We start from the raw sequence: 26,767 nt of genomic DNA on the forward strand, positions 1-26,767 counted from the left end.
TGTAGAACATTTTCATCACTCAATAATGACAGATTTGTCATGTTTCAAATCATATAAAATCACATTTGAACATGAATCACATGTAACTAAAACAGCTGAAAATTCTGAGATTTGAAAGGATGATTATTAATTTGTCTTATATTAGAGAAAAGATATGCTGGGCCTTTGCAGATTAAATTAAATAAAACACATAGCCTATAATGCACAATTATTAGAATAATAAACACATTAGAATGATAGACACTGAATTTCACATGAAATTCAGATTTCCCTTGAAATTTTTTCTTCTGAAGTTCTCACTAATTTTTTTTTAAAAATGAGAGATTATATTGTAACTTATTTTTGAAATGCAAGGATAAAATAGTAAATTCTTGTCATTGTTTTACAAAATTTCTCCAAACTATGATCTATTTACAATGAGGCTTATTGGTTATTGAGATTAGTCATCATACATTATATTTAAGTAAAAATGTTTTGCCTGATTTGCACATTTTTACTAGATTTTACCACTGATATTTGTTGGTGATCAATTAGTAACTTTGAGATTGTTCTGTAGGAATATGGTCCAGAGTATCCATTTTTTTCCCATCCTGTAAGGCTACTGGCTACTGATAATATATGCAAGCACATAGCCTGGCTTGTGGTAGCTACTCAATAGTCTCCTTTTATTTCTTGAGTTTGAATGCTTTGTTTGAGTTTGAGAATAATATTTAACACCAGATTTTTTCCCCCTTTTGATTCAATTTGATGAAATACATCTTTTAAATATGTAGCTCACAGGACAGAACACATAGGTATCACTTGGAGTAGTTTCATTCAACCATCTGGTAATTGTGGCTATTAAAATTAATTAAAATAAAAAAAAATCAGTCGCATTAGTCACACCTCAAGGGCTCAAAGTTACTTGCGGCTAGTAGACAGTGTCCACGCTGAATATTTCCATCATGGCAGAAAGTTGTATTGGACAGAGCTCCAGAGAACAAGAATATGGGTAAATCTCACACTTAACTATTACACAAAATTTAATAAATTATTTTAATATTCCTATTTCTCTGCTACAGCCTTACCACTCACATCTCACTGAATTAATTATGTAACCACAGGTAAACTACTTTTCCTTCTCACGTTTTCCTAAACACGACTTTGACTTTCTTACGTTTCTGCCTTCAATACCCTCGTCTTCTTATAGCTTTCCCAGTCCTCTCCTTTATATCTTCCTCCCTCGCTCATTCTCTCTCTGTTTCTATTCATACTCTATTCTGCTCTTTTGGCGATTAACGAGCAGCTTGCAACCTCGCTGTCCGTTCTTGTATTATTGCACTTTTTATGTAGCTCATTTATAATGATTTAACTTTTTTTTTTTTTTGATTTAACTTTTAATGTACTTAAATCTTGCCCCAGCTGGATTATAACTCATAGAAAATTGGCGCTTCAGGTCAGTGTTTGTCCTTACGAGTTGCTTGGCACCGTGTCTTGCCCACAGAATAAGTAGTTGCCTTATTCATTTATTGACGTGATTTGACACCCGCAATCAAATACTAACGGACCATTCATAAAACATTGGATTCCTACTTCAAGCAAGAGCTGGTACATATTGTGAATATACATAGATAATTTAACTCTTCAGTTAGGTAAAAGTGAAACAAACAAAGCCGGACCCTTACTCTGTCACGTTTACACTCAGTCACTGACGGCTCGGCAGCGCGAAGCTTTAGGCCCCTGCGAGAATTGCGATTCCGTGGGATTTGGGAGCCAATCAGCAGTGCCGATGGAGCCCCGCCTACCACTGGCTGGCGTCCACCAGAAGCACTTGCAGGCCCGGCGTTTCAGTGCGGCCTTACCAGGCGCTGCAGCCGACGGGCAGCCAGACTTGAACTTGGGGCGCACGCTTTGGCCGAGCCGCCGCACAGTTGACGTTAAAGGTTCTCTGGGGAAGCGGAGGACGGAGCAGCTGGCCCTGTGGTAAGTATGGGACTAGGTAGGAGGGGGTGGGCCGGGCCCTCATGTGATCTGAGCACTGGTTATGGGCCATGATGCAATTTGGGCCTGGGTTCACTCAGAGAGGAGGATCCAACCGTTTGGTTAGTAAGAAGCTCGCCTTAGCCCCAGCGAGGTGGGGCCTGGGTACCCCTGAAAGTGCTACAGAAGACAGTTTCTAGAAAGGGACCTCTCTGCAGCAGCCTTTCTTTCTTTTTTTTTTTTTTTTTGCGATACGCGGGCCTCTCACAGCTGTGGCCTCTCCTGTTGCGGAGCACAGGCTCCAGACGCGCAGGCTCAGCGGCCATGGCTCACGGGCCCAGCCGCTCCGCGGCATGTGGGATCTTCCCGGACCCGGGCACGAGCCCGTGTCCCCTGCATCGGCAGGCGGACTCCCAACCACTGCACCACCAGAGAAGCCCCTCGGTTGAGTTTTGAAGGTAAAAATGTGCTTAGAACTGTACTGTCAAGAATTAGGTATTTTAGTTATTTATGTAACAGTAACCCTTATGTGGAATCCATTCCCATTCCCACCTCCCCCGCAACCATTCTTTAAAGAATACAAACTGCAGGAAAACAAAACCCAGGTACTGCATTTTAAACTAAATTTTTTTCAATAAGTTAAAATTATTTTAGTTTTTATATCATTTTGGATGGAAGAGGCATTTATTTAGGTACATAACAGAGTTTTTGGCAGTCTTTTTTTTTTTTTGCGATACGTGGGCCTCTCACAGCTGTGGCCTCTCCCGTTGCGCAGCATAGGCTCTAGACGCGCAGGCTCAGCGGACATGGCTCACGGGCCCAGCTGCTCCGCGGCATGCGGGATCTTCCCGGACCGGGGCATGAACCCGTTTCTCCTGCATCAGCAGGCGGATTCTCAACCACTGCGCCACCAGGGAAGCCCTGGCAGTCTCTTTTTAAAATTGTTTTTTATTATTTGTAAGAATTCTTTATTTTATTTATTTATTTATTTAAATTTATTTTTGGCCGCATTGGGTCTTCATTGCTGTGCGTGGGCTTTCTCCAGTTGCAGCGAGTGGGGTCTACTCCTCGTTGTGGTACTAGGGCGTCTCTTTGTGGTGGCTTCCCTTGTTGCGGATCCTGGGCTCTAGGCGCGTGGGCTTCAGTAGTTGTGGCGTGTGGGCTCAGTAGTTGAGGCACGCAGGCTCCAGGGCACACAGGCTTCAGTTGTTGTGGTGTGCGTGCTCAGTAGTTGTGGCTCGCGGGCTCTAGAGTGCGGTCTCAGTAGTTGTGGTGCACGGACTTAGTTGCTTTGCAGCATGTGGGATCTTCCGGACCAGGAATCAAACCTGTGTCCCCTGCGTTGGCAGGCGGATTCTTAACCACTGTGCCACCAGGGAAACCCCGAGTTTTTGGCAGTCTTACCGAAATATCTTTAGGCAGAATTTATTGTGTATGTCTATCACTGTGTAACAAACCCCTCCTTACTTAGAACTGTATATTTTCTACTACATGTACTAATGCTGACTGAACTCAGTAATGTTTGATTGTTTTTAGGTAGTGCTTGATTTAGTCTGGTAGATTTGTTTACAGCTGAGAGTGTAAGGTAAATAGGAAATTATGTATTACATGTAGCTTGCTGTGGCCTCATTTCTATATGGTTTTTTATAGTTTTGTCTATTATTGCAGGCATGTAAATAATCATAATAAATATCATATTTAATCACCTTTCCAATTTGTTATGTGATTATTTTTAAGTAAGGGAATACCAATTTAGACATATATGCTTCACGTCATTGTTTGCACCTCTACTTTTTGGAAGTGAAAAGAAAAATAGAATATTGTTGTCTTAGGTAAATTACTGTAATTGTTTGAAGGCTGAAGGAAAACCAGGCTTATACCAACAGCAATTTCTGAAGTAGCAATGGCTAGAAATTCAAAATAAACCTGATAAGTGAGATGATTCTTTATAAAATTGGATGCTATGTTTGTGTTTTTGAGCACTCAGAATTTAAAGCATGTCTGCTTTAAATTATATTTTGGTTTAATATCATTAGTATTCACTTCAGTCAAAGTGATGAAATTCCTTTTTATCCAGCCTTGCAAATCAGATATTTTCTTTGGTTTGTGGTTTAATGTTTCATTGCAGAACAAAATGGCAAATGCTGAGGCAGGCAAGAAGATCTTTGTTCAAAAATATGCTCAGTGCCACACAGTGGAAAAAGGTGGAAAACACAAAACTGGTCCAAACCTCTGGGGCGTTTTTGGCAGAAAAACAGGACAAGCACCAGGATTTTCTTATACCGTTGCAAACAAAAACAAAGGTAAAAACTAGGCAGTTGTTGGAGAGAACCAGAAACTTTGTAGCAAAGAAGAAGCCACAGGATTTGATATAATAATTTCCCAATTTGCAGAATTAAAAATGAAATCCACATGTTTATATCATGGAAATATTGATTTATGTCATAAGATCTGTGTTTGGATAACTGGTCATCTTTATGATCAGAGAAATTAGTAATCCTCTGTGGCATAAGTTTTTTTGCCTATACAAGGAACTTCATTTTATGCAATACATATATCTTGAAAAAGCATGAGCTAAATTAAAAAAAATCAAATTATGTTTTAATGGCATAATGGCAATTTTTTATTTGTAGTAGCAGGGTGTGGGGAATGTTATATAGTTTGAAAAAGTATATTCAATCATTTCTTTGTTGGTGGAAAGCGTGTAGATGACAGTTAATTTTAGGATTGAAATTCAAAATGGTTGCAAAAGACTAATATCTTTGCAAAGCAATTTATTACTCTTGGAGATATCTATATCTCTATATACTTACGTATATAATTAGCATTCACTTAAAAATAGGGTACAACTCTAGTTTTTAAGCTGTTCTTGGTGTACAGAATGGACTTGAGGACAAGGTGGGTGGGGAAGGGGAAGCTGGGATGAAGTGAGAGAGTGGCATGGACATATAGATACACTACCAAATGTAAAATAGATAGCTAATGGGAAGCAGCTGCATAGCACAGGGAGATCAGCTCGGTGCTTTGTGACCACCTAGAGGGGTGGGATAGGGAGGGTGGGAGGGAGACGCAAGAGGGAGGAGATATGGGAATATATGCATACATATAGCTGATTCACTTTGTTGTACAGCAGTAACTAGCACAACATTGTAAAGCAATTATACTCCAATAAAGATGTAAAATTAAAAAAAATTTGTTCTTGGTATCTCACCATTTCTTACAGGCCCAAATTTCAGATCACTACTACACCACTGTTTGGAAAGGTTTTTATTTTATTTGTTTTGTGTTATTTTACTTTATTTATTTTTCTTTCTATTTTTCTAATTGAGATGAAATTCACATAACATACAATTAGCCATTTTAAAGTGTAAAATTCAGTAACATTTACTGTATTCACAGTGTTGTACAATCACCACCTCTCTTTAGTTTCAAAACTTTTTCATTATCCCAGAAGTATCCCTGTACCCATTAACTAATCACTTTCCATATCCCCCTACCCCCATCCTTTGGTAACCACTTATCTGCTGTCTCTATGGATTTGTCTACTCCAGATATTTCATATAAAAGGAATCATGTAATACATGATCTTTTATGTCTAGCTTCTTTTGCTTAGAATATTTTCAAGATTCATTGAAGTTGAAGCATGTATCAATATTTCATTCTTTTTTTATGGCTGAATACTATTCCATTGTATGTATATATCACAATTTGTTTATCCGTTCATCAGTTGATAGACATTTGGATTGTTTCCACCTTTTACCTGTTGTGAATAGTGCTACTATGAACATTTGTGAAAAAGTGTTTAAGTCCCTGTTTTCAGTTACTTTAGATCTATACCTAGGAGTGGAATTGCTGAGTCAGTTAACTACGTTTAACTTTTTGAGGAAAGGTCAGATTGTTTTCCACAGTGGCTGTACCATTTTACTTTTCCATCAGCAGTGTAGGAGGATTCTTATTTCTCTGTATAGTCACCAACACTTGTTCTTTTCTTTTCTTTTCTTTCTTTTTCTTTTTTAATTGCCGTCCTAGTGGGTATGAAGTGGTGCCTGGTGAGTTTGCTTTGTATTTCCTTAATGATCCATAATACTGAGCATTGTTTCATGTGCTTGTTGGCCATTTGTATATTTTCTTTGGAAAAATGTCTGTTTATATTCTCTCCCCATTTTTTATTTGGGTTGTTTGCCTCTGTTGTCGAGTTATAAGATTTTTTATGTATTCTGGACACTAAACCCTTATCCAATAAGTGACTTGCAAATATTTTCTCTTATTCTGTAGATTGTCTTCATTTTTTAAAATAATGTCTTTTGATGAACAGTGATTTTTAATTTGTATGAATGCCATTTATCTATTTTTGTTGTTGATGTTGCTTGTGTTTGGGTGTAAAATCTGAGAATCTATCATGAAATCTAAGGTCATAAAGATTTACCCTATGTTTTCTTCTAATAGTTTTATAGTTTTATCTCATATTGACATTTAGGTTACTGACCTACTTTTAATTAACCAAAATTAATTATCATTAATTTTTTATATAGAGTGAGGTAGTGGTCCAACTTCATTCTTTTGCATGTGGTTATCTAGTGTTCCTAGCACCATTTGTTGAAGAGATTCTTTTACGGTTGAATTGTTAAAAATCATTTTACAGCCTTGTTGAAAATCAGTTGGCCATATATGTTAGGGTTTACTTCTGGACTTTCAATTCTCTTTCATTTGTCTGTACATCTATTCTTATACTAGTGCTACACTGTTTTGATTACTGTAGCTTTGTAGTAAATTTTGAAATTGGGAAGGGTGAGCCCTCCAACTGTGTTTTTATTTTTCAGTATTGTTTTGGCTATTCAGGGCCCTTTGCAATTCCATGAGTTTGAAGATCACCTTTTCCATTTCTGCAAAAAAGGCCTATGGAATTTTGATAGAGCTTGTATTGTATCTGAAGATTGCTTTGGGGAGTATTGCCATTTTAACACTATTAATGTTACATTCTGTGAACGTGGGATGCCTTTCCTATTATTTAGGTCTTCTTAAATTTATCAGTATTTCGTAATTTGCAGTGTGCAAGTCTTTCACCTTCTTGATTAAATTTATTTCTACCTATTTTATTCTTTTAGGTACTATTATTAATAGAATTGTTTTTAAAATTTCCTTTTCAGATTGTTCACTGCTTGTGTGTAGAAACAGCTGATCTTTGTATGTTGATCTTGTGCTATGCAACTTTGCTAAATTCATTTATTAGCTCTAGTAGATTGTGGATTCTTTACAATTTTCTATATAGAGAATTATGTCACCTGTGAATAGAGATAGTTTTAGTTCTTCTTTTCCAATCTGAGTAGCTTTTATTTCTTATTCTTCCCTAATTGCTCTGGCTAGGACTTACGGTAGAATTCTGAATAGCTCTGGGGAGAGTGAGCATCTTTGTTTTGTCTTGTTTGTTTTTTGGTTTCTTTTTAAATTAATTTATTTAATTTATTTATTTTTGGCTGCGTTCAGTCTTTGTTGCTGTGCATGGGCTTTCTCTAGTTGAGGCAAGCGGGGGTTACTCTTTGTTGCGGTGTGCGGGCTTCTTGTTGCAGTAGCTTCTCGTGTTGTGGAGCATGGGCTCTAGGCATGTGGGCTTCATTAGTTGTGGCACATGGGCTCAGTAGTTGTGGCCTACAGGCTGTAGAGCGCAGGCTCAGTAATTGTGGTGCATGGACTTAGTTGCTCTGTGGCACATGGGATCTTCCCGGACCAGGGATCAAACCCGTGTGCCCTGCATTGTCAGGCGGATTCTTAACCACTGTACCACCAGGGAAGTCCTTTGTCTTGTTCTTGATCTTAGGGGGAGAGCTTTCAATTTTTTACCTTGAATAAGGTGCTAGCTGGGGGTTTTCCATAAATCCTGTTTATCATGTTAAGCAAGGTCCCTTCTATTGCTGGATGTTTTTATCATGAATAGGTGTTGGATTTTGTTAAATGCTTTTTCTGCATCTGTTGAGATAATCATGTGGTTTTTTTTTCCTTTTGCTCTGTTAATGTGGTATATTATGTTGATTTTCTTATGTTGAACCATTCTTGCATTCCTGGGATAAATATCACTTGGTCATAGTGTGTTATTCTTTTAACAGTGCAGTTGGATTTAGCTTGCCAGTATTTTGTTGAGGATTTTTGCATTAGAGATATTGGTTTTTTAATTTTCTTGTGATGTCTTTATCTGGGTTTGGTGTTTGGAGAAGTTTTAAATATAAATTATTGGCAGCTGTAAGTCCTCTTCATAAGTGATTTGAATTTAGTATTTAAAAATTCCTTAATTGGTTTTTTAGTGCTTGTATAGACTAAAGTACCTCATTTGATTGAGCTTTGTAGACCATGTTGCAGGAGAAGGGCTTTCATAAGGTGAGTTGGCATCTTGTGCATTATTTTTTGAGCGCACATATAGTAGCTTACACTTTGTCAAAAGAGGGATTCTACTTATCTCAACCTGTGTTAATGTTTCTAGTAAGATAGTGTTTGCAGTTCGTTTCAGCCTGTTGCGGTTTTTGTTTGTTTGCTTGTTTTTGTGAAACTTGTACAGGCATACCTTTATTAGACTTCTCAGATGTTGCAGGTTTGTGGCAACCCTGCACCAAGCAAGTCTCTCAATACTATTTTTCCAACAGCATTTGCTCACTTCGTGTCTCTGTCACATTTTGGTAATTCTCACAATATTTTAAACTTTTAAATTATTATTTTACTTGCTTTGATGATCTGTGATCAGCAGTCTTTTTTTTTTAACATCTTTATTGGAGTATAATTGATATGGTTCTTATTATGATTGCAAGACACACTTTACTTTAGCAACAGCCATCAGGAAACTTTGAAAAAAAACAAAGTTTATTACTCACATGTCCTGGAGGGTACACAGCATGTGTGGGGCTACCCAGTGTGGTATCAGGTAGAAAGAGAGCGTGGGCTTGGGGTTTTGCTTTTATTGGGGCTGAGAGTGGGGTGCCTAGGGTTTTGTGGGTTCACTCTTTATTGGTGAATTTAAAATATAAAAGCAGGAATTAAAGCATGGGAAGGGAAAAAGCAAGGCAGTCAATCAAATGGTCAGTTATATGGGTCTGCCTTTCTGAAAAAAGGGAACTTCATGGGTGGGCATCCTTGCTCTTTATCTACTTTTATAGCTGGCAGTGCATTTATTCAAGATGGATGTATTTGAAGGGGATGCCTCAGCAATTAAAAGCTTAATGTCCAGCACTTACATTACAATCAAAAAGGCTAATTGTCAGTTACTTACACTACAGATAGATAAGATGTAAAGAAATTTTTGTTACCTGGAATTTTTGGGAAAGAAACCTTATAGATAGTCAAATGGTTTGGTTAAAACAAAGTTCACACATGTCTAGATTGTCAGTTTTTTTGTGTATGTGAAAATAAGATACTTTGCATTTTCTCAAAGCCTTGAGAGCAATACAGTTTAGTAGGATGGAGGGCTGGCAAAGCCATTTGTTCCTAGACTTGGGTGTCCAAGCAAACTAGGTTGGTGTGGGGAGTATATGGTAAGTCTGTTTTAGAGCACTACTACTACATCTTAGCATTTGAGGATGGTAATAGTTTCCTAGGGCTCCTGTAACCAAGTACTATAAATTAGGTGGCTTAAAATAGTGAAAATTTATGGTTTCATAGTTCTGGAGGCTAGAAGTGCAAAATCAAGTTGTTGGCAGGGCCATACTCTTTCTGAAACCTGAGGGCAATCTTCCCTTGCTTCTTCCTAGCTTCTGGTGGTTTGCCAGTAAACTTTGTGTTTTGGGCCTACAGCTGCATAACTCTAGTCTCTACCTTCATTGTCATATTGTCCCAATGTGTCTCTGTCTTTACATGGCCTTCTTACAAGGATAATAGTAAAATTGGATTGAGAGACCTATCTTACTCAGTGTGACCTCTTTTCAACTTAACTAAACACACCTGCAATGACCTTATTTCCAAATAAAGCCACATTCTGAGGTACCAGGGGTTAGGGTCTCAACATAACTTTATTCAGGGGGCACCCACAGTAAAGGACCACATATATATCAAATAAATACATAGATAATTTATACAAATACTTATATTAAAACAACATAGAATAAAATTTAATCTTTGTCAAGTCAAGCATGTTTATCACCTTCTTAAACATCAGTGTAGTTGTTAGTAATACAATATCATTGTATTTAGTATATGCAGAAATGCTGGTTAGTAGATACTCTATAATAAAGAATTGTCTGGTCTTTGTCTCAGGTTCCTGGGAGGGATCTCTAAAACCTTGGAATTTTCCAGTGATAGGAGCATTTGTTACTCAGGGTTGGGTTCTGGGACTACAGCCTGTGTTTATGCTAATGAGATGACTTGTGGTAGGCTCCTTGATAGTTTCAGGATGAGGGCTGGGCAACCTGGAAAGACCAACCATGTAATTAGAGAATTGAGGCTTTGGGCTAGGTGATATCAGTCTGACCTCCAAGGATAGAGGACAGGGGCTGGAGATTGAGTTCAAGCACATGGCTAGTGATTCAATCAATCATGCCTACGTAATGAAACCCCAATAAAAACTCTGGCCACTTTCAACTGGAAGCTCTACTTGAGCTTCCTGGTTGGTAAACACATCAATGTACTGGAGGGGGATGAGTCATGATTCCACAGGGCCAGGGCCAGGAACCTCTGTGTTTGTGAGTTTCCCAGACCTCACCATCTGGGTCTCTTCATTTAGCTGGTACTGATTTATATCCTTTATAGTAAAACTGTAATTTTTAAGTAGTGCTTTCCTGAGTTCTGTGAGTTGTTCTTGCAAATTATAAAACCTAAGAGAGTCCTGGGAACCCTTAAATTTATAGTCAGTTGGTTAGAAGTTTGGATGGGCTGGGGACCCTGAACTTGCAGCTGGTGTCTGAAGTGAGGCAGTCTTGTTGGGGACTTTGGAGTCTGTGCTAACTCCAGGCAGTTAGTATGAGAATGGAATTGCATTTATTGCAGTAGGATTTACAATTGATAGACTATTGAATAAATCAGTCTTAAACTTGCATTTATTGTATGAATTTATATGGCTCTTTAACTTTTAAAGTAATATTTTTCTATAGTGTCATTTTATTATTTTATTATCCAATTATAAGAGCAGTCAACTTTTGAAGTCCTGATTTTTAGAACAGTTATAACCTAACATTTGTCCCTCTAGCTGCCAATATGTTAAAGACTGTTTTGCTTATTAACATTGATTTAAAATCATATTAAAGCTTATTATAAATATATCTTTTATTATAGGTTTTTATCAAAGATAAAAGGCTGTATACGGCTTGGCTTTAACATTATTTAATAATTAGAAATAAAATTTTCCAGAGTCAGATTGTTTAATGAATACTTATGACTTATTTGGGGATATAATATTATTTGTTAGTTCTACTAATGAAATAAGAATAATAAGTAGCAGAATGAAATTGAACTCTTATTGTTCACCACTGACAAAAATTAATTTGAAATGGATTAAAGATTTAAACATAAGACCAGAAACCATAAAACTTCTAGAAGAAAACATAGGGAAAAGTTCCTTTACATTGGTCTTGACAGTGATTTTCTGGATATCACACCAAAAGCACAAACAACAAGAGCAAAAATAAATAAATGGGACTAATTAAACTAAAAAGCTTCTGCATATCAAAAGAAACAGTCAATAAAATTAAAAGGCAACCTACTGAATGGGAGAACATATTTGCAAATCATATATCTGATAAGGGGTAAATATCTAAAATATATAAAGAACTCATACAACTCAATAGAGGAAAAACCAACCAGATTAAAAAATGTACAGAGGAACTGAATAGACATTTTTCCAAAGAAGACATATAGATGGCCAACAGATACATGAAAAGGTACACATCATTACTAATAATCACGGCAATGCAAGTGAGATTATCACCTTACACCTGTTAGAATGGCTATTATCAAAAGACAGGAAATAGCAATTATTGGGAAGGATGTGGAGGAAAGGGAACCCTTTTACACTGTTGGTGGGAATGCAAATTGGTAAGCCACTGTGGAAAACAATATGTAGTTTCCTCAAAAAGTTAAAAATAGACCTACCATATGATCCAGTAATCCCACTTCTGGGTATATATTCAAAGGAAATGAAAGCAGAATCTTGAAGAGATTTCTGCACCACCATGTTCATTACAGCATTATTTACAATAGCCAAGATATTGAAATATCCTAAGAGTCCATCAGTGGATGAATGAATAAAGAAGATGTACTGTATATACACAATAGAATATTATTCAACCATGAGAAAGAAAGAAATCCTGCTATTTACAACAACTTGGATGAACCTTGAGGGCATTATGCTAAGTGAAATAAGTCAGACAGAGAAAGACAAATACTGTATAATACCACTTACATGTGGAATCTAAAAAAGCCAAGCTTAGAAAAATTGAAAGTAGAGGGGTAGTGACCAGGGGTGGGGAGTTAGGGTAATGGGGAGATATTTGTCAAAGGGTACAAACTTCCAGCTATAGGATTAACAAGTTCTGGGTATCTGATGTATAACATGGTGATTATAGCTAATAATACTGTATTATATACTTGAAAGTTGCTGTATTATATACTTGAAAGTTGCTTAAATGTTCTCACTACAAAGAAGAAATGGTAATCATGTGATGGGGTGGAGGTTTCTGCTAATGCTATGGTGGTAATGATTTTGCAATATGTAAGTGTATCAAATTAACATATTGTACACCTTAAGCTTATAGAATGTTATATATCAATTATATCTCAGTAAAGCTGGAAAAAATAATGTAAGTAGCTTACTAGGTTAATTGAACAGGATTTTAAAATAATATTATTTAGAATAAATAAAGATTTAAAAAATACTTTAGGACAGCTTGATCAAAGACAGACTTGATAAGAAGAGCCAAGAAGTCAGTAGTTCAGTTTTAATACAAATTGTGGAAAACTGTCAGCCGTAGTTTATTTTCCATGTATGGTGTTGGAAATAATTAGACCATTTTAGTTTTCAAAAGAATAAGGAAATTCTCATATTTTAAAGACGATTGTTCCATATGACTTGCTTAGAGTATAGTTTTACAAAATTCATGATTGTGGCAATAATTTTATATAGTGTGGTTTAAAAAAATTGTAGCTAAATATGTATAACATAACATTTACCATTTTAACCATTTTAAAGTGTACAGTTCTGTAGCATTAAGCACATTCACATTGTTCTGCAGCCATCGCCACCATCCATCTCCAGAAGTTTTTTATCTTCCCAAACTGAAACTCTGTACCCATTAAACAGGCCCTGGAAACCCCCATTCTGTTTTGTCTCTGAATTTGACTACTCTAGGTACCTCATATAAATGTAGTCACATGGTATTTGTCTTCTTGTGACTAGCTGATTTCATGTAGCATAATGTCTTTAGGGTTTATTCATGTTGTACCATGTGTCATAATTTCCGTCCATTTAAAGGCTATATGATATTCCATTGTATGTATATACCACATTTTGTTTATCAATCAGTGGACACTCTGGTTACGTCCAGTTTTGGCTATTATGAATAATGATGCTATGAACACAGGATATAAATATTTGTTCATGTTCCTGCTTTCACTTCCTTTGGGTGTAATACCCAGAAGTGGAATTGCTGAATCATATGAAAATTTTGAGTTTAATTTTTTGAGAAATAGCTTGTACCATTTTCCATAAGGGCTCTATCATTTTATGTTCCCACCAGCAATACGTAAGGATTCCGAGTTCTCCACATCTCAGACAACATTTGTTATTTTGTTTTTTGTTTGTTTGTTTGTTGATAATAGCTTTCCTAATGGGTGTGAAGTGATATCTCCTTGTGGTTTTGGTTTGCATTTCCCTAAAGATTAGTGATGTTGAGCATCTGTATTTTTTTTTTAAACATCTGTAAATGGATACAATTTTTCTTTTGAGAATAGTACTTTATACATATTATTGAATAACTATATGCTGTTTGCATTTTGGGGGCAATGATAATTGAAACAAATTGAATTAACTCATGATTTGCCCAGGGTTGTGTGCTAACAAGTGATATAACTAAGATTCAGACTCAGATCTTCTTCAGCCTTTGATGAAATCATATCATGGGGTTAACATATTAGCTGAACTAACATTATTATTATTATCTTTTTCCTTTTGTCATGTCAGATCTGTTAAAATAAGCAGTAGGACACATAAAATCATAAATGTACTAATAATTTAAAAAATATTTTGAAACCTATTTATATTATATGAAAATTCAGATAGTTTAAAAGGATACTTACCAGTATGAGTGATAGGAAATTATGTATATTCATGTCTCCCTATACTCCCCTATTCCTTTCCCTTTACCAACTAATTTTATATGGTAATATTATTCTTTATAATTTTAGTGGCTGTATTCATACTTTAAGTTATACTGTATGCCTCTATTATTTTATTTAACTACTTTAAGCAATATCTGTCTATTCTTCACTCTGAAGGATGAGAGAATCAAAGTGGTTATACAACCTCCAATTTTTTCATACTCTTTTTTTTTTTTTTTGCGGTACGCGGGCCTCTCACTGCTGTGGCCTTTCCCGTTGCGGAGCACAGGCTCCGGACGCGCAGGCCCAGCGGCCATGGCTCATGAGCCCAGCCGCTCCGCGGCATGCGGGATCCTCCCGGACTGGGGCACGAACCCGCGTCCCCTGCATCGGCGGGCGGAATCCCAACCACTGCGCCACCAGGGAAGCCCCAATTTTTTCATACTCTTAACTGAGCTACTTATGTTGTTATTTCTGATTTGACATGATACACATAATTTATATCCTATGTAACTATAATTACCACAGTTGCTTTAACATTTGTTCTACATTTAGATTGTATTAGTGCTTATTCCCAGCTTTTACCACAGTGTCTATATTTACTTTTTGGTTGGTAGAAGATTATCTATCAGTAGTTATGCCAAGAAAGAATTACTGGAACCATATTACTCCAGTTCTTGATGTTTGAAAAGATCGATGGATTCCCATTACACTTGAATTGTTTGGCTAGACGTAAAATGATTGGATGATACTTTTACTTCCTCAGGATTTTGTATGCTTCATGTTGAATTTTTCTTTGGAGAAATCTGAAGCCAGCCTGATTGTTTTCCATTATAAGTTACTTGTTTTTATTTTTATTTTACTCTTTTCCCCCTAAGTTTCAGTAAAATTCGTATTGAAATTTAGTAATTTACTAGGCTGTGTATAAGCCTTGATTGATCTGTTTCAGATTTTCCTGGACATGTGTTCTTCCAATTGGCAGATTCAGGACTTTTTTTTTTCTTCTTAACATTTTTATTGGAGTATAATTGCTTTACAATGGTGTGTTAGTTTCTGCTTTATAACAAAGTGAATCAGTTATACATATACATATATCCCCATATCTCTTCCCTCTTGCATCTCCCTCCCTCCCACCCTACCTATCCCACCCTTCTAGCTGGTCACAAAGCACCGAACTGATCTCCCTGTACTATGTTTCCCACTGGCTATCTATTTTACATTTGGTAGTGTATATGTGTTCTATATACACTACCACTCTCTCACTTTGTCCCAGCTTACCCTTCCCCCTCCCCGTGTCCTCAAGCCCATTCTCTAGTAGGTCTGCGTCTTTCTTCCCGTCTTGCCCCTAGGTTCTTCATGACCACTTTTTTTTTTTTTTAGATTCCATATATATGTGTTAGCACACGGTATTTGTTTTACTCTTTCTGACTTACTTCACACTGTATGACAGACTCTAGGTCCATCCACCTCACTACAAGTAACTCAATTTTGTTTCTTTATATGGCTGAGTAATATTCCATTGTATATATGTGCCACATCTTCTTTATCCATTCATCTGTCAATGGACACTTAGGTTGCTTCCATGTGCTGGCTATTGTAAATAGAGCTGCAATGAACATTGTGGTACATGACTCTTTTTGAATTATGGTTTTCTCAGGGTATATGCCCAGTAGTGGGATTGCTGGGTCATATGGTAGTTCTATTTGTAGTTTTTTAAGGAACCTCCATACTGTTCTCCATAGTGGCTGTATCAATTTACATTCCCACCAACAGTGTATGAGGGTTCCCTTTTCTCCACACCCTACACCCTCTCCAGCATTTATTGTTTGTAGATTTTTTGATGATGGCCATTCTGACCGGTGTGAGATGATATCTCATTGTAGTTTTGATTTACATTTCTCTAATGATTAATGATGTTGAGCATTCTTTCATGTGTTTGTTGGCAATCTGTATATCATCTTTGGAGAAATGTCTATTTAGGTCTTCTGCCCATTTTTGGATTGAGTTGTTTGTTTTTAAGGACTTTTATTTTTGAAAGTTTTCTTGAATTATATGTTTTAATAATTTTATACTATTTCATTTGTTTTTATTAAATCTTACTTGGGCCATCAATTGTGCATATTTGGGATATCTGTTGTCTAAATGTCTTCTATTTCTGTTATTTTTCCTATGATGTTTTAAACTTTTTATTTTCATTTTGTTTTTATCAATATTTTTAAGCCTGATTGTGCTATCAGTAGTATCTATTCTTTTTGGTGTTATTTATGTCTTTCTGTTTTATCATCTCCTTGAACCTTTGTAGCTCTGCTATAGGCCCTTGATTTATAAAGACCTTTTTTTTTTAGCTGATAAGTTGTTTTTTTTGGTCTTTATTGGAGTATAATTGATTTACAATGTTGTGTTAGTTTCTGCTGTACAACAAAGTGAATCAGCTATATGTATACATCTATCCCCATATCCCCTCCCTCTCGAGCCTCCCACCCTCCCTATCCCAGCCCTCTCGGTCGTCACAAAACATTGAGCTGATCTCACTGTGCTACGCAGCAGCTTCCCACTAGCCATCCATTTTACATTTGGTAGTGTATATATGACAATGCTACTCTTTCATTTCATCCCAGCTTCCCCTTCCTCACCTGTGTCCTCAAGTCCGTTCTCTACATGTCTTCATTTCTGCCTTGCCACTAGGTTCATCAGTACTGTCTTTTAATTTAATTTATTTACTTTTATTTATTTAATTTTATTTTTTAACATCTTTATTGGAGTATAATTGCTTTACAATGGTGTGTTAGTTTCTGCTATATAACAAAGTGAGTCAGCTATACATATACATATATCACCATATCCCCTCTCTCTTGCATCTCCCTCCCACCATCCCTGTGCCACCCCTCTAGGTGGTCACAAAGAACCAAGCTGATCTCCCTGTGTGATGTGACTGCTTCCTACAAGCTATCTGTTTTATGTTTGGTAGTGTATATATGTCCATGCTACTCTCTCACGCCATCCCAGCTTACCCTTCCCCGTCCCTGTGTCCTCAAGTCCATTCTCTATGTCTGTGTCTTTATTCCTGTCCGGCCCCTAGGTTCTTCAGAACCATTTTCTTTTTTTTTAGATTCCATATATATGTGTTAGCATACGGTATTTGTTTTTCTCTTTCTAACTTACTTTACACTGTATGACAGACTCTAGGTCCATCCATCTCACTACAAATAACTCAGTTTCCTTTCTTTTTATGGCTGAGTAATATTCTATTGTACATATATGCCACATCTTCTTTATCCATTCATCTGTCGATGGACACTTAGGTTGCTTCCATGACCTGGCTATTGTAAATAGAGCTGCAATGATCATTGTGTTACATGACACTTTCTAAATTATGGTTTTCTCAGGGTATATGCCCAGTAGTGGAATTGCTGGGTCATATGGTAGTTCTATCTTTAGTTTTTTACTGTCCTCCATTCCCACCAACAATGCAAGAGGGTTCCCTTTTCTCCACACCGTCTCCAGCATTTATTGTTTGTAGATTTTTTGATGATAGCCATTCTGACTGGTGTGAGGTGATACCTCATTGTAGTTTTGATTTGTATTTCTGTAATGATTAGTGATGTTGAGCATCCTTTCATGTTTTTGTTGGGAGTCTGTATATCTTCTTTGGAGAAATGTCTATTTAGGTCTACTGCCCAGTTTAGGATTGGGTTGTTTCTTTTTTTGATATTGAGCTGCACTAGCTGCTTGTATATTTTGGAGATTAATCTTTTGTCAGTTGCTTCGTTTGCAAATATTTTCTCCCATTCTGAGGGTTGTTTTTTCGTCCTGTTTATGGTTTCCTTTGCTGTGCAAAAGCTTTGAAGTTTCAATAGGTCCTATTTGTTTAGTTTTATTTTTATTTCCACTTCTCTAGGAGATGGGTCAAAAGGGTTCCTGCTGTGATTTATGTCATAGAGTGTTCTGCCTATGTTTTCCTCTAAGAGTTTCATAGTGTCTGGCCTTACATTTAGGTTTTTAATCCATTTTGAGTTTATTCTTGTATATAATGTTAGGTAGTGTTCTAATTTCATTCTTTTACATGGAGCTGTCCAGTTTTGCCAGAACCACTTATTGAAGAGGCTGTCTTTTCTCCATTGTATAGTCTTGCCTCCTTTCTCAAAGATAAGGTGACCATATGTGTGTGGGTTTATCTCAGCTTTCTTTCCTGTTCTATTGATCTATACTTCTGTTTTTGTGCCAGTACCATACTGTCTTGATTACTGTAGCTTTGTAGTATAGTTGGAAGTCAGGGAGCCTGATTGCTCCAGCTCCATGTTTCTTTCTCAAGATTGCTTTGGCTTTTCGGGGTCTTTTGTGTTTCCATACGAATTGTGAAATTTTTTGTTCTACTTCTGTGAAAAATGCCATTTGATAGTTTGATAGGTATTGCATTGAATCTGTAGATTGCTTTGGGTAGTAGAGTCATTTTCACAATGTTGATTCTTCCAATCCAAGAACATGGTATATCTCTCCATCTGTTTGGATCATCTTTAATTTCTTTCATCAGTGTCTTATAGTTTTCTGCATACGGGTCTTTTGTCTCCTTAGGTAGGTTTATTCCTAGGTATTTTATTCTTTTTGTTGCAGTGGTAAATGGGAGTGTTTCCTTAATTTCTCTTTCAGATTTTTCCTAATTAGTGTATAGGAATGCAAGAGATTTCTGTGCATTAATTTTGTATCCTGCTACTTTACCAAATTCATTGATTAGCTCTAGTAATTTTCTGGTAGCATTGTTAGGATTCTCCTTGTACAGGATCATGTCATCTGCAAACAGTGACAGTTTTACTTTTCTTTTCTGATTTGGATTCCTTTAATTTCTGTTGCTTCTCTGATTTCTGTGGCTAAAACTTCCAAACTTTGTTGAATAATAGTGGTGAGAGTGGGCAACCTTGTCTTTTTCCTGATCTTATTAGAAATGGTTTCAGTTTTTCACCATTGAGAATGATGTTGGCTGTGGGTTTGTCATATATGGCCTTTATTATGTTGAGGTAAGTTCCCTCTATGCCTACTCTCTGGAGGGTTTTTATCATAAATGGGTGTAGAATTTTGTCAAAAGCTTTTTCTGCATCTATTGAGATGATCATATGGTTTTTCTCCTTCAATTTGTTAATATGGTTTATCACATTGATTGATTTGCATACATTGAAGATTCCTTGTGTTCCTGGCATAAATCCCACTTGATCATGGTGTATGATCCTTTTAATGTGTTGTTGGATTCTGTTTGCTAGTATTTTGTTGAGGATTTTTGCATCTATGTTCATCAGTGATATTGGCCTGTAGGTTTCTCTTTTTTGACATCTTTGTCTGGTTTTGGTATCAGGGTGATGGGGGCCTGTAGAATGAGTTTGGGAGTGTTCCTCCCTCTGCTATATTTTGGAAGAGTGTGAGAAGGATAAGTGTTAGGTCTTCTCTGAATGTTTGATAGAATTTGCCTGTGAAGCCATCTGGTCCTGGGCTTTTGTTTGTTGGAAGATTTTTAATCACAGTTTCAATTTCAGTGCTTGTGATTGGTCTGTTTATATTTTCTATTTCTTCCTGGTTCAGTCTCGGAAGGTTGTGCTTTTCTAAGAATTTGTCCATGTCTTCCAGGGTTTCCAATTTTTTGGCATATAGTTACTTGTAGTAATCTCTTATAATCATTTGTATTTCTCCAGTGGCTGTTTTTACTTCTCCTTTTTCATTTTCTAATTCTGTTGATTTGTCTCTTCTCCCTTTCTTTCTTGATGAGTCTCACTAGTGGTTTATCAATTTTGTTTATCTTCTCAAAGAACCAGCTTTTAGTTTGATTGATCTTTGCTATTGTTTCCTTCATTTATTTCTGATCTGATCTTTATGATTTCTTTCCTTCTGCTGACATTGGGGTTTTTTTGTTCTTCTTTCTCTAATTGCTTTAGGTGTAAGGTTAGGTTGTTCATTTGAGATGTTTCTTGTTTCTTAACATAGGATGGTATTGCTATAAACCTCCCTCTTAGAAGTGCTTTTGCTGCATCCCATACGTTTTGGGTCGTTGTGTTTTCGTTATCATTTCTTTCTAGGTATTTTTTGATTTCCTTTTGGATTTCTTCAGTGATCTCTTGCTTATGTAGTAGTGTATTGTTTAGTCTCCATGTGTTTATATTTTTTACGGTTTTTTTCCTGTAATTGATATCTAGTCTCACAGAATTATGGTCAGAAAAGTTACTTGATACGATTTCAGTTTTCTAAAATTTACCAAGTGTTGATTTGTGGCCCAACGTATGATCTATTATGTGGAATGTTCCATGAGCCTTTGAGAAGAAAGTGTATTCTGTTGTTTTTGAATGGAATGTCCTATAAATATCAATTAAGTCCATCTTGTTTAATGTATCATTTAAAGCCTGTGTTTCCTTATTTATTTTCATTTTGGATGACCTGTCCTTTGGTGAAAGTGGGGTGTTAAAGTCCCCTACTATGATTGTGTTAATGTCAGTTTCCCCTTTTATGGCTGTTAGCGTTTGCCTTATGTATTGAGGTGTTCCTATATTGGGTGAATAAATATTTACAATTGTTATATCTTCTTGGATTAATCCCTTGATCATTATGTAGTGTCCTTCTTTGTCTCTTGTAATAGTCTTTTTTAAAGTCTATTTTGTTTGATATGAGAATTGCTGTTCCAGCTTTCTTTTGATTTCCATTTGCATGGAGTATCTTTTTCCATCCCCTCACTTTCAGTCTGTATGTGTCCCTAGGGCTGAAGTGGGTCTCTTGTAGACAGCATTAAACAGGTGGTGTTTTTGTATCTATTCAGCCAGTCTGTGTCTTTTGGTTGGAGCATTTAATCTATTTACATTTTTGGTAGTTATTGATATGTATGTTCCTATTACCATTTTGTTAATTGTTTTGTGTGTGTAATTGTAGGTCTTTTCCTTCTCTGTGTTTCCTGTCTAGAGAAGTTCCTTTAGCATTTGTTGTCAATCTGGTTTGGTGTTGCTGAATTCTCTTTGCTTTTGCTTGTCTGTAAAGGTTTTCATTTCTCTGTCGAATCTGAAAGAGATCCTTGCTGGGTAGAGTAATCTTGGTTGTAGCTTTTCCCCTTTCATCACTTTCTATATGTCCTTCCACTCCCTTCTGACTTGCAGAGTTTCTGCTGAAAGTTCAGCTGTTAACCGTATGGGGATTCCCTTGTATGTTATTTGTTGTTTTTCCCTTGCTGCTTTTACTATTTTTTCTTTGTATTTAATTTTTGATAGTTTGATTAATATGTGTCTAGGCGTGTTTCTCCTTGGATTTATCCTGTATGGGACTCTCGGCGCTTCCTGGTCTTGATTGATTATTTCCCTTCACATATTTGGGAAGTTTTCAAGTATAATCTCTTCGAATATTTTCTCAGTCCCTTTCTTTCTCTCTTCTTCTTCTGGGACCCCTGTAATTCGAATGTTGTTACATTTACTGTTGTCCTAGAGGTCTCTGAGACTGTCTCAATTCTTTTCATTCTTTTTTCTTTTTTCTTCTCTGTGGTAGTTGTTTCCACTATTTTATCTTCCAGGTCACTTTTCTGTTCTTCTGCCTCAGTTATTCTGCTGTTGATTCCTTCTAGAGAATTTTTAATTCCATTTATTGTGTTGTTCATCATTGTTTGTTTGCTCTTTTGTTCTTCTAGGTCCTTGTTAAGCATTTCTTGTATTTTTTCAATGATTTTGGATCATCTTTACTAGCATTATTCTGAATTCTTTTTCAGGTAAACTTCCTATTTCCTCTTCATTTGTTTGGTCTGGTGGGTTTTTACCTTGCTCCTTCAACTGCTGTGTATTTCTCTGTGTTCTCATTTTGCTTAACTTACTGTCTTTGGGGTCTCCTTTTCTCAAGCTGCACGTTCGTAGTTCTTTTTGTTTTTGGTGTCTGCCCCCAGTGGGTAAGGTTGTTTCAGTGGGTTGTGTAGGCTTCCTGGTGCAGGGGACTGGTGCCTGTTTTCTGGTGGATGGGGCTGGATCTTGTCTTTTTGGTGGGCAGGACCATGTCCGGTAGTGTGTTTTGGGGTGTCTGTGACCTTATTATGATTTTAGGCAGCCTCTCTGCTAATGGGTGGGGTTGTGTTCCTGTCTTGCTAGTTGGTTGGCATAGTGTGTCCAGCACTGTAGCTTGCTTGTTGTTGAGTGGAGCTGGGTCTTAGCGTTGGGATGGAGATCTCTGGGTGAGCTTTGGCCGTTTGCTATTACATGGGGCTGGGAGGTCTTTGGTGGAGCAGTGTCCTGAACTCAGCTCTCCCACCTCAGAGGCTCAGGCCTGACACCTGGCCATAGCACGAAGACCTTGTCAGTCACACGGCTCAGAAGAAAAGGGAGAAAAAGAAAGATAGAAAAAAAGAAGAAAAGAAATAAAATAAAGTTATTAAAATAAAAAATATTGTTAAAAATTTAAAAAAGTAATAAAAGAAAGAAAGAAGCGAGAGACCAAACCAGAAAACAAATCTACCAATCATAACAAGCACTAAAAACTATACTAAGAAAAAATACTAGACAGGCAGAACCCTAGGACAGATGGTAAAAGCAAACCTATACAGAGAAAATCACACAAAGAAGAATACAGTTACACACTCACAAAAAGGGAAAAAGGAAAAAAATATATATATTTATAAAAAGAATAAAGGAAGAGAGCAACCAAATCAATAAACAAATCTGTCAATGATAATAAGCTCTAAATACTAAACTAAGATAAACATAAAACTAGAAACAATTTAGATGCAGAAAGCAAACCCCCAAGTCTGTAGTTGCTCCCAAAGTCCATGGCCTCCGTTTTGGGATGATTCCTTGTCTATTCAGGTATTCCACAGATGCAGGGTACATCAAGGTGATTGTGGAGATTTAATCTGCTGCTCCTGAGGCTGCTGGGAGAAATTTCCCTTTGTCTTCTTGTTTGCACAGCTCCTGGGGTTCAGCTTTGCATTTGGCCCCACCTCTGCATGTAGGTCGCCTGAAGGTGTCTGTTCCTGCTCAGACATTATGGGGTTAAAGTAGCAGCTGATTAAGGGGCTCTGGCTCCCTCAGGCCAGGGGGAGGGAGGGGTACGGAATGCCGGGCGAGCCTGAGGCTGCAGAGGCCGGCGTGATGTTGCTACAGCCTGAGGCGCGCCGTATGTTCGCCTCGAGAAGTGGTCCCTGCGTCATGGGACCCTGGCAGTGGCGGGCTGCACAGGCTTATGGGTGGGGAGGTGTGGATACTGACCTGTGCTTGCACAGAGGCTTCTTGGTGGCTGCAGCAGCAGCCTTAGCATTTCATGCCTGTCCCTGGTGTCTGTGCTGATAGCCGCGGCTCGCCCAGTCACTGGAGCTTGTTTAGGCGGAGCTCTGAATCCCCTCTTCTTGCGCACCCCGAAACAGTGGTCTCTTGCCTCTTAGGCAGGTCCAGAGGTTTTCCTGGACTCCCTCCCAGCTAGCTGTGGTGCACTATCCTCCTTCAGGCTGTGTTCTTGCAGCCAACCCCAGTCCTCTCCCCGGGGTCTGACCTCCGAAGCCCGACCTCAGCTCCCAGCGCTGCCTGCCGTGGCGGGTGAGCAGACAAGCCTCTCGGGCTGGTCGGTACCGATTCTGTGTGCGGGAATCACTCTGCTTTGCCCTCAGCACCCCTGTTGCTGTGCTCTCCTCCATGGCTCCGAAGTTTCTCCCCCACCATCCCCCATCGTCTCCACCAGTGAAGGGGCTTCCTAGTGTGTGGAAACTTTTCCTCCTTCACAGCTCTCTCCCTGAGGTGCAGGTCCTGTCCCTGTTCTTTTTTTCTGTTTTTTCTTTTGCCCTACCCAGGTATGTGGGGAGTTTCTTGCCTTTTGGGAAGTCTGAGGTCTTCTACCAGCGTTCAGTAGGTGTTCTGTAGGTGCTGTTCCACATGTAGGTGTATTTTTTTTTTTTTTGTAGTACGCGGGCCTTTCACCGTTGTGGCCTCTCGCGTTGCGGATCACAGGCTCCAGGTGCGCAGGCTCAGCGGCCATGGCTCACGGGCCTAGCCGCTCCACAGCATGTGGGATCTTCCCGGACTGGGGTGTGAACCCATGTCCCCTGCATCGGCAGGCGGACTCTCAACCACTGCGCCACCAGGGAAGCCCTGTAGGTGTATTTTTGATGTGTTTGTGGGGAGGAAGGCGATCGCCACATCTTACTCCTCCGTCATCTTGAAGGTCCCCATATTTATTTATTTAAAAAAAATAAATTTATTTTCAAAAATAAATTTATTTATTTATTTTTAAATATTTATTTATTTTTAAAAGTAAATTTATTTTTAAAAATTTATTTATTTTTTAAAAATAAATTTACTTTTAAAAAATAAATTTATTTATCATTGGCTGCATTGGGTCCTTGTTGCTGTGCGTAGGCTTTCTGTAGTTGCACTGAGTGGGGGCTACTCTTTGTTGCAGTGCACTGGCTTCTCGTTGCAGTGGCTTCTCTTGTTGTGGAGCATGGGCTGTAGGCACAAAGGCTTCAATAGCTGTGGCATGTGGGCTGAGTAGTTGTGTCTCACGAGCTCTAGAGCACAGGCTCAGTAGTTGTGGTGCGTGGGCTTAGTTGCTCTGCCGCAGGTGGGATCTTCCCGGGCCAGGGCCCGTGTCCCCTGCATTGGCAGGCAGATTCTTAACCACTGTGCCACCGGGGAAGTCCCAGTACCTCTTTTTAGATTCCATATATGTGCTTTAGCATACGGTATTTGTTTTTCTGTTTCTGACTTACTTCACTTTGTATGACAGACTCTAGGTCCGTCTACCTCATTACAAATAACAAAAACCTTTTCTGAATCCATGGGAATGTGCTCCTGATTTTTTCTGCTTGGTGTATATAATTTTTGTTGTGTATATTTCATTTAACTTTTTTTATATTCCTTTCTGCTGTGTGTGTGTATGTTGTGTGTGTGTTTTCGGTACTCTTTCATGGTGATTCCTTTCTGATTACTACTCATCTTTTGATTAGGACAATTTGTCCTTGATTGGTTATTTGCAGAAGGACAGTAAGAGTGAGGATCTGAGTGTTCCAGTTGGTTATAAGATCTTCCTCACCCACAGTTATGTGTTAGAGCTATGTGTATGTGTATATGTTTGCTGCAGGGTTATTTGGCTCTTCAGCTGACAAAGACGGGCAGCTCCAGGGTTATCCAACACCTCAAGTTTCTCTTTTATCCTATTACAAGGTAGAATCTTTCTTTTAAAGATGTGTTTTCTTCTTTACTCCTGGCTCCCCTGGCCCTCCATGTTATCGAATTGAATTTAGGGAGACTTTCACAGCCAGCCAATATGTACTCTACTCTCTTTGGGCCCAACAGAGGGTTATGACTCTGCACCTCAGGATTTGTCACCTATTTTGGAGAACTTTTCTCTTCTTTAGAAATTAGTGAAAAGTGTCCTTTCACTCTGGTCCAGGTTTTATGTCCTTGGTAGTCTTCTAAGTGTATCAAGTTTGGTGGAAGAGGCACTCACTCAAAAATTTTATTGAAAGTGGAACTAGCATTTCTGTTTCTCTTTGTTCATGTTCTTTTCAACTGGCTTTAGAAAGGAAAAACGTTGGATGCAACCTCTCTCTCTCATTGTAAAACTGGATTCCTGAACGCATAGGTTTTTGTTAGAGATCCTGACAGAGGCAGCTTGGTGTGATTGGGAAAAAGAGAAACAAAAAAACATGGAAATATAAGTTACTAGTTACCAGTTCTTTACTCTATATAGCCTTGTCATCTTAGGGTAAGTTATTATCCTCTCTTTGGGTCATCATTTACTCATCTGCAAAATGAGGATTTTGGTTAATTGATCTCTAAGATAGAAGGAATTCTCTGTGATTCTAGGAGGATGGCATACTGCTTAGGCCCAACATGTCTGGGTTGGTCATTGGTGTACCTTAGATAATCTTAAACAGCATTGGATTTCTACAAAGAAGCCCAAGAGTAGATCACCGAAGACTAATTTTGGAATTTGCTTGTAGGTCAGAAACTAAGTATTCTCAGTTATAATAACCTTCCTACTGAGTCCAAGAGTAATCTTTTGTTCACAAATGTGGGTCACATCAGAAAGTAAACCTTACAAATGTAACTTCACAAACTTAAAACTTATTTTCACCTTTATAGGTGTTATCTGGGGAGAGGAGACTCTGATGGAATATTTGGAGAACCCAAAAAAATATATCCCTGGAACTAAAATGGTCTTTGCTGGTCTTAAAAAGAAGAGTGAGAGAGAAGATCTTATTGAGTATTTGAAACAGGCAACATCTTCATGAGATGCTCTTACAACTTAAAAATTATTAGTTATAAGCCAAATTTTTCCTATTTCAAATATTGCATGTTTGAAGAAGTCATATTTGACCTTTCCTGATCAGCTTGTAGTAAGTTTAACATTTTAAAATAAAAGTTGATTATTTTTTTTTTTTGCTGTACATGGGGCTCTCACTGTTGTGGCCTCTCCTGTTGCGGAGCACAGGCTCCGGATGCGCAGGCTCAGCGGCCATGGCTCACGGGCCCAGCCGCTCCGCGGCATGTGGGATCTTCCCGGACTGGGGCACGAACCTGCGTCCCCTGCA

At 37.9% G+C, this 26,767-nt stretch overlaps 1 protein-coding gene across 1 annotated transcript; it reads left to right on the plus strand.

Annotated features, from left to right (window-relative positions):
- Positions 1 to 4,093: 4,093 nt before the first annotated feature.
- LOC113631136 (cytochrome c 2) lies at positions 4,094 to 26,610 on the plus strand. The gene is made up of 2 exons (XM_027127310.1): positions 4,094 to 4,262; positions 26,319 to 26,610. Exons 1-2 carry the CDS (start codon positions 4,094 to 4,096, stop codon positions 26,465 to 26,467), a joined length of 318 nt encoding a protein of 105 aa, XP_026983111.1. The 3' UTR covers positions 26,468 to 26,610.
- The last annotated feature ends 157 nt before the right edge of the window (positions 26,611 to 26,767 follow it).

The sequence above is a fragment of the Aethalodelphis obliquidens genome, unplaced genomic scaffold (genome assembly GCF_003676395.1).
Source record: "Aethalodelphis obliquidens isolate GAN/ISIS:26980383/991018 unplaced genomic scaffold, ASM367639v1 scaffold2, whole genome shotgun sequence".
Lineage (NCBI taxonomy): Eukaryota > Metazoa > Chordata > Mammalia > Artiodactyla > Delphinidae > Aethalodelphis > Aethalodelphis obliquidens.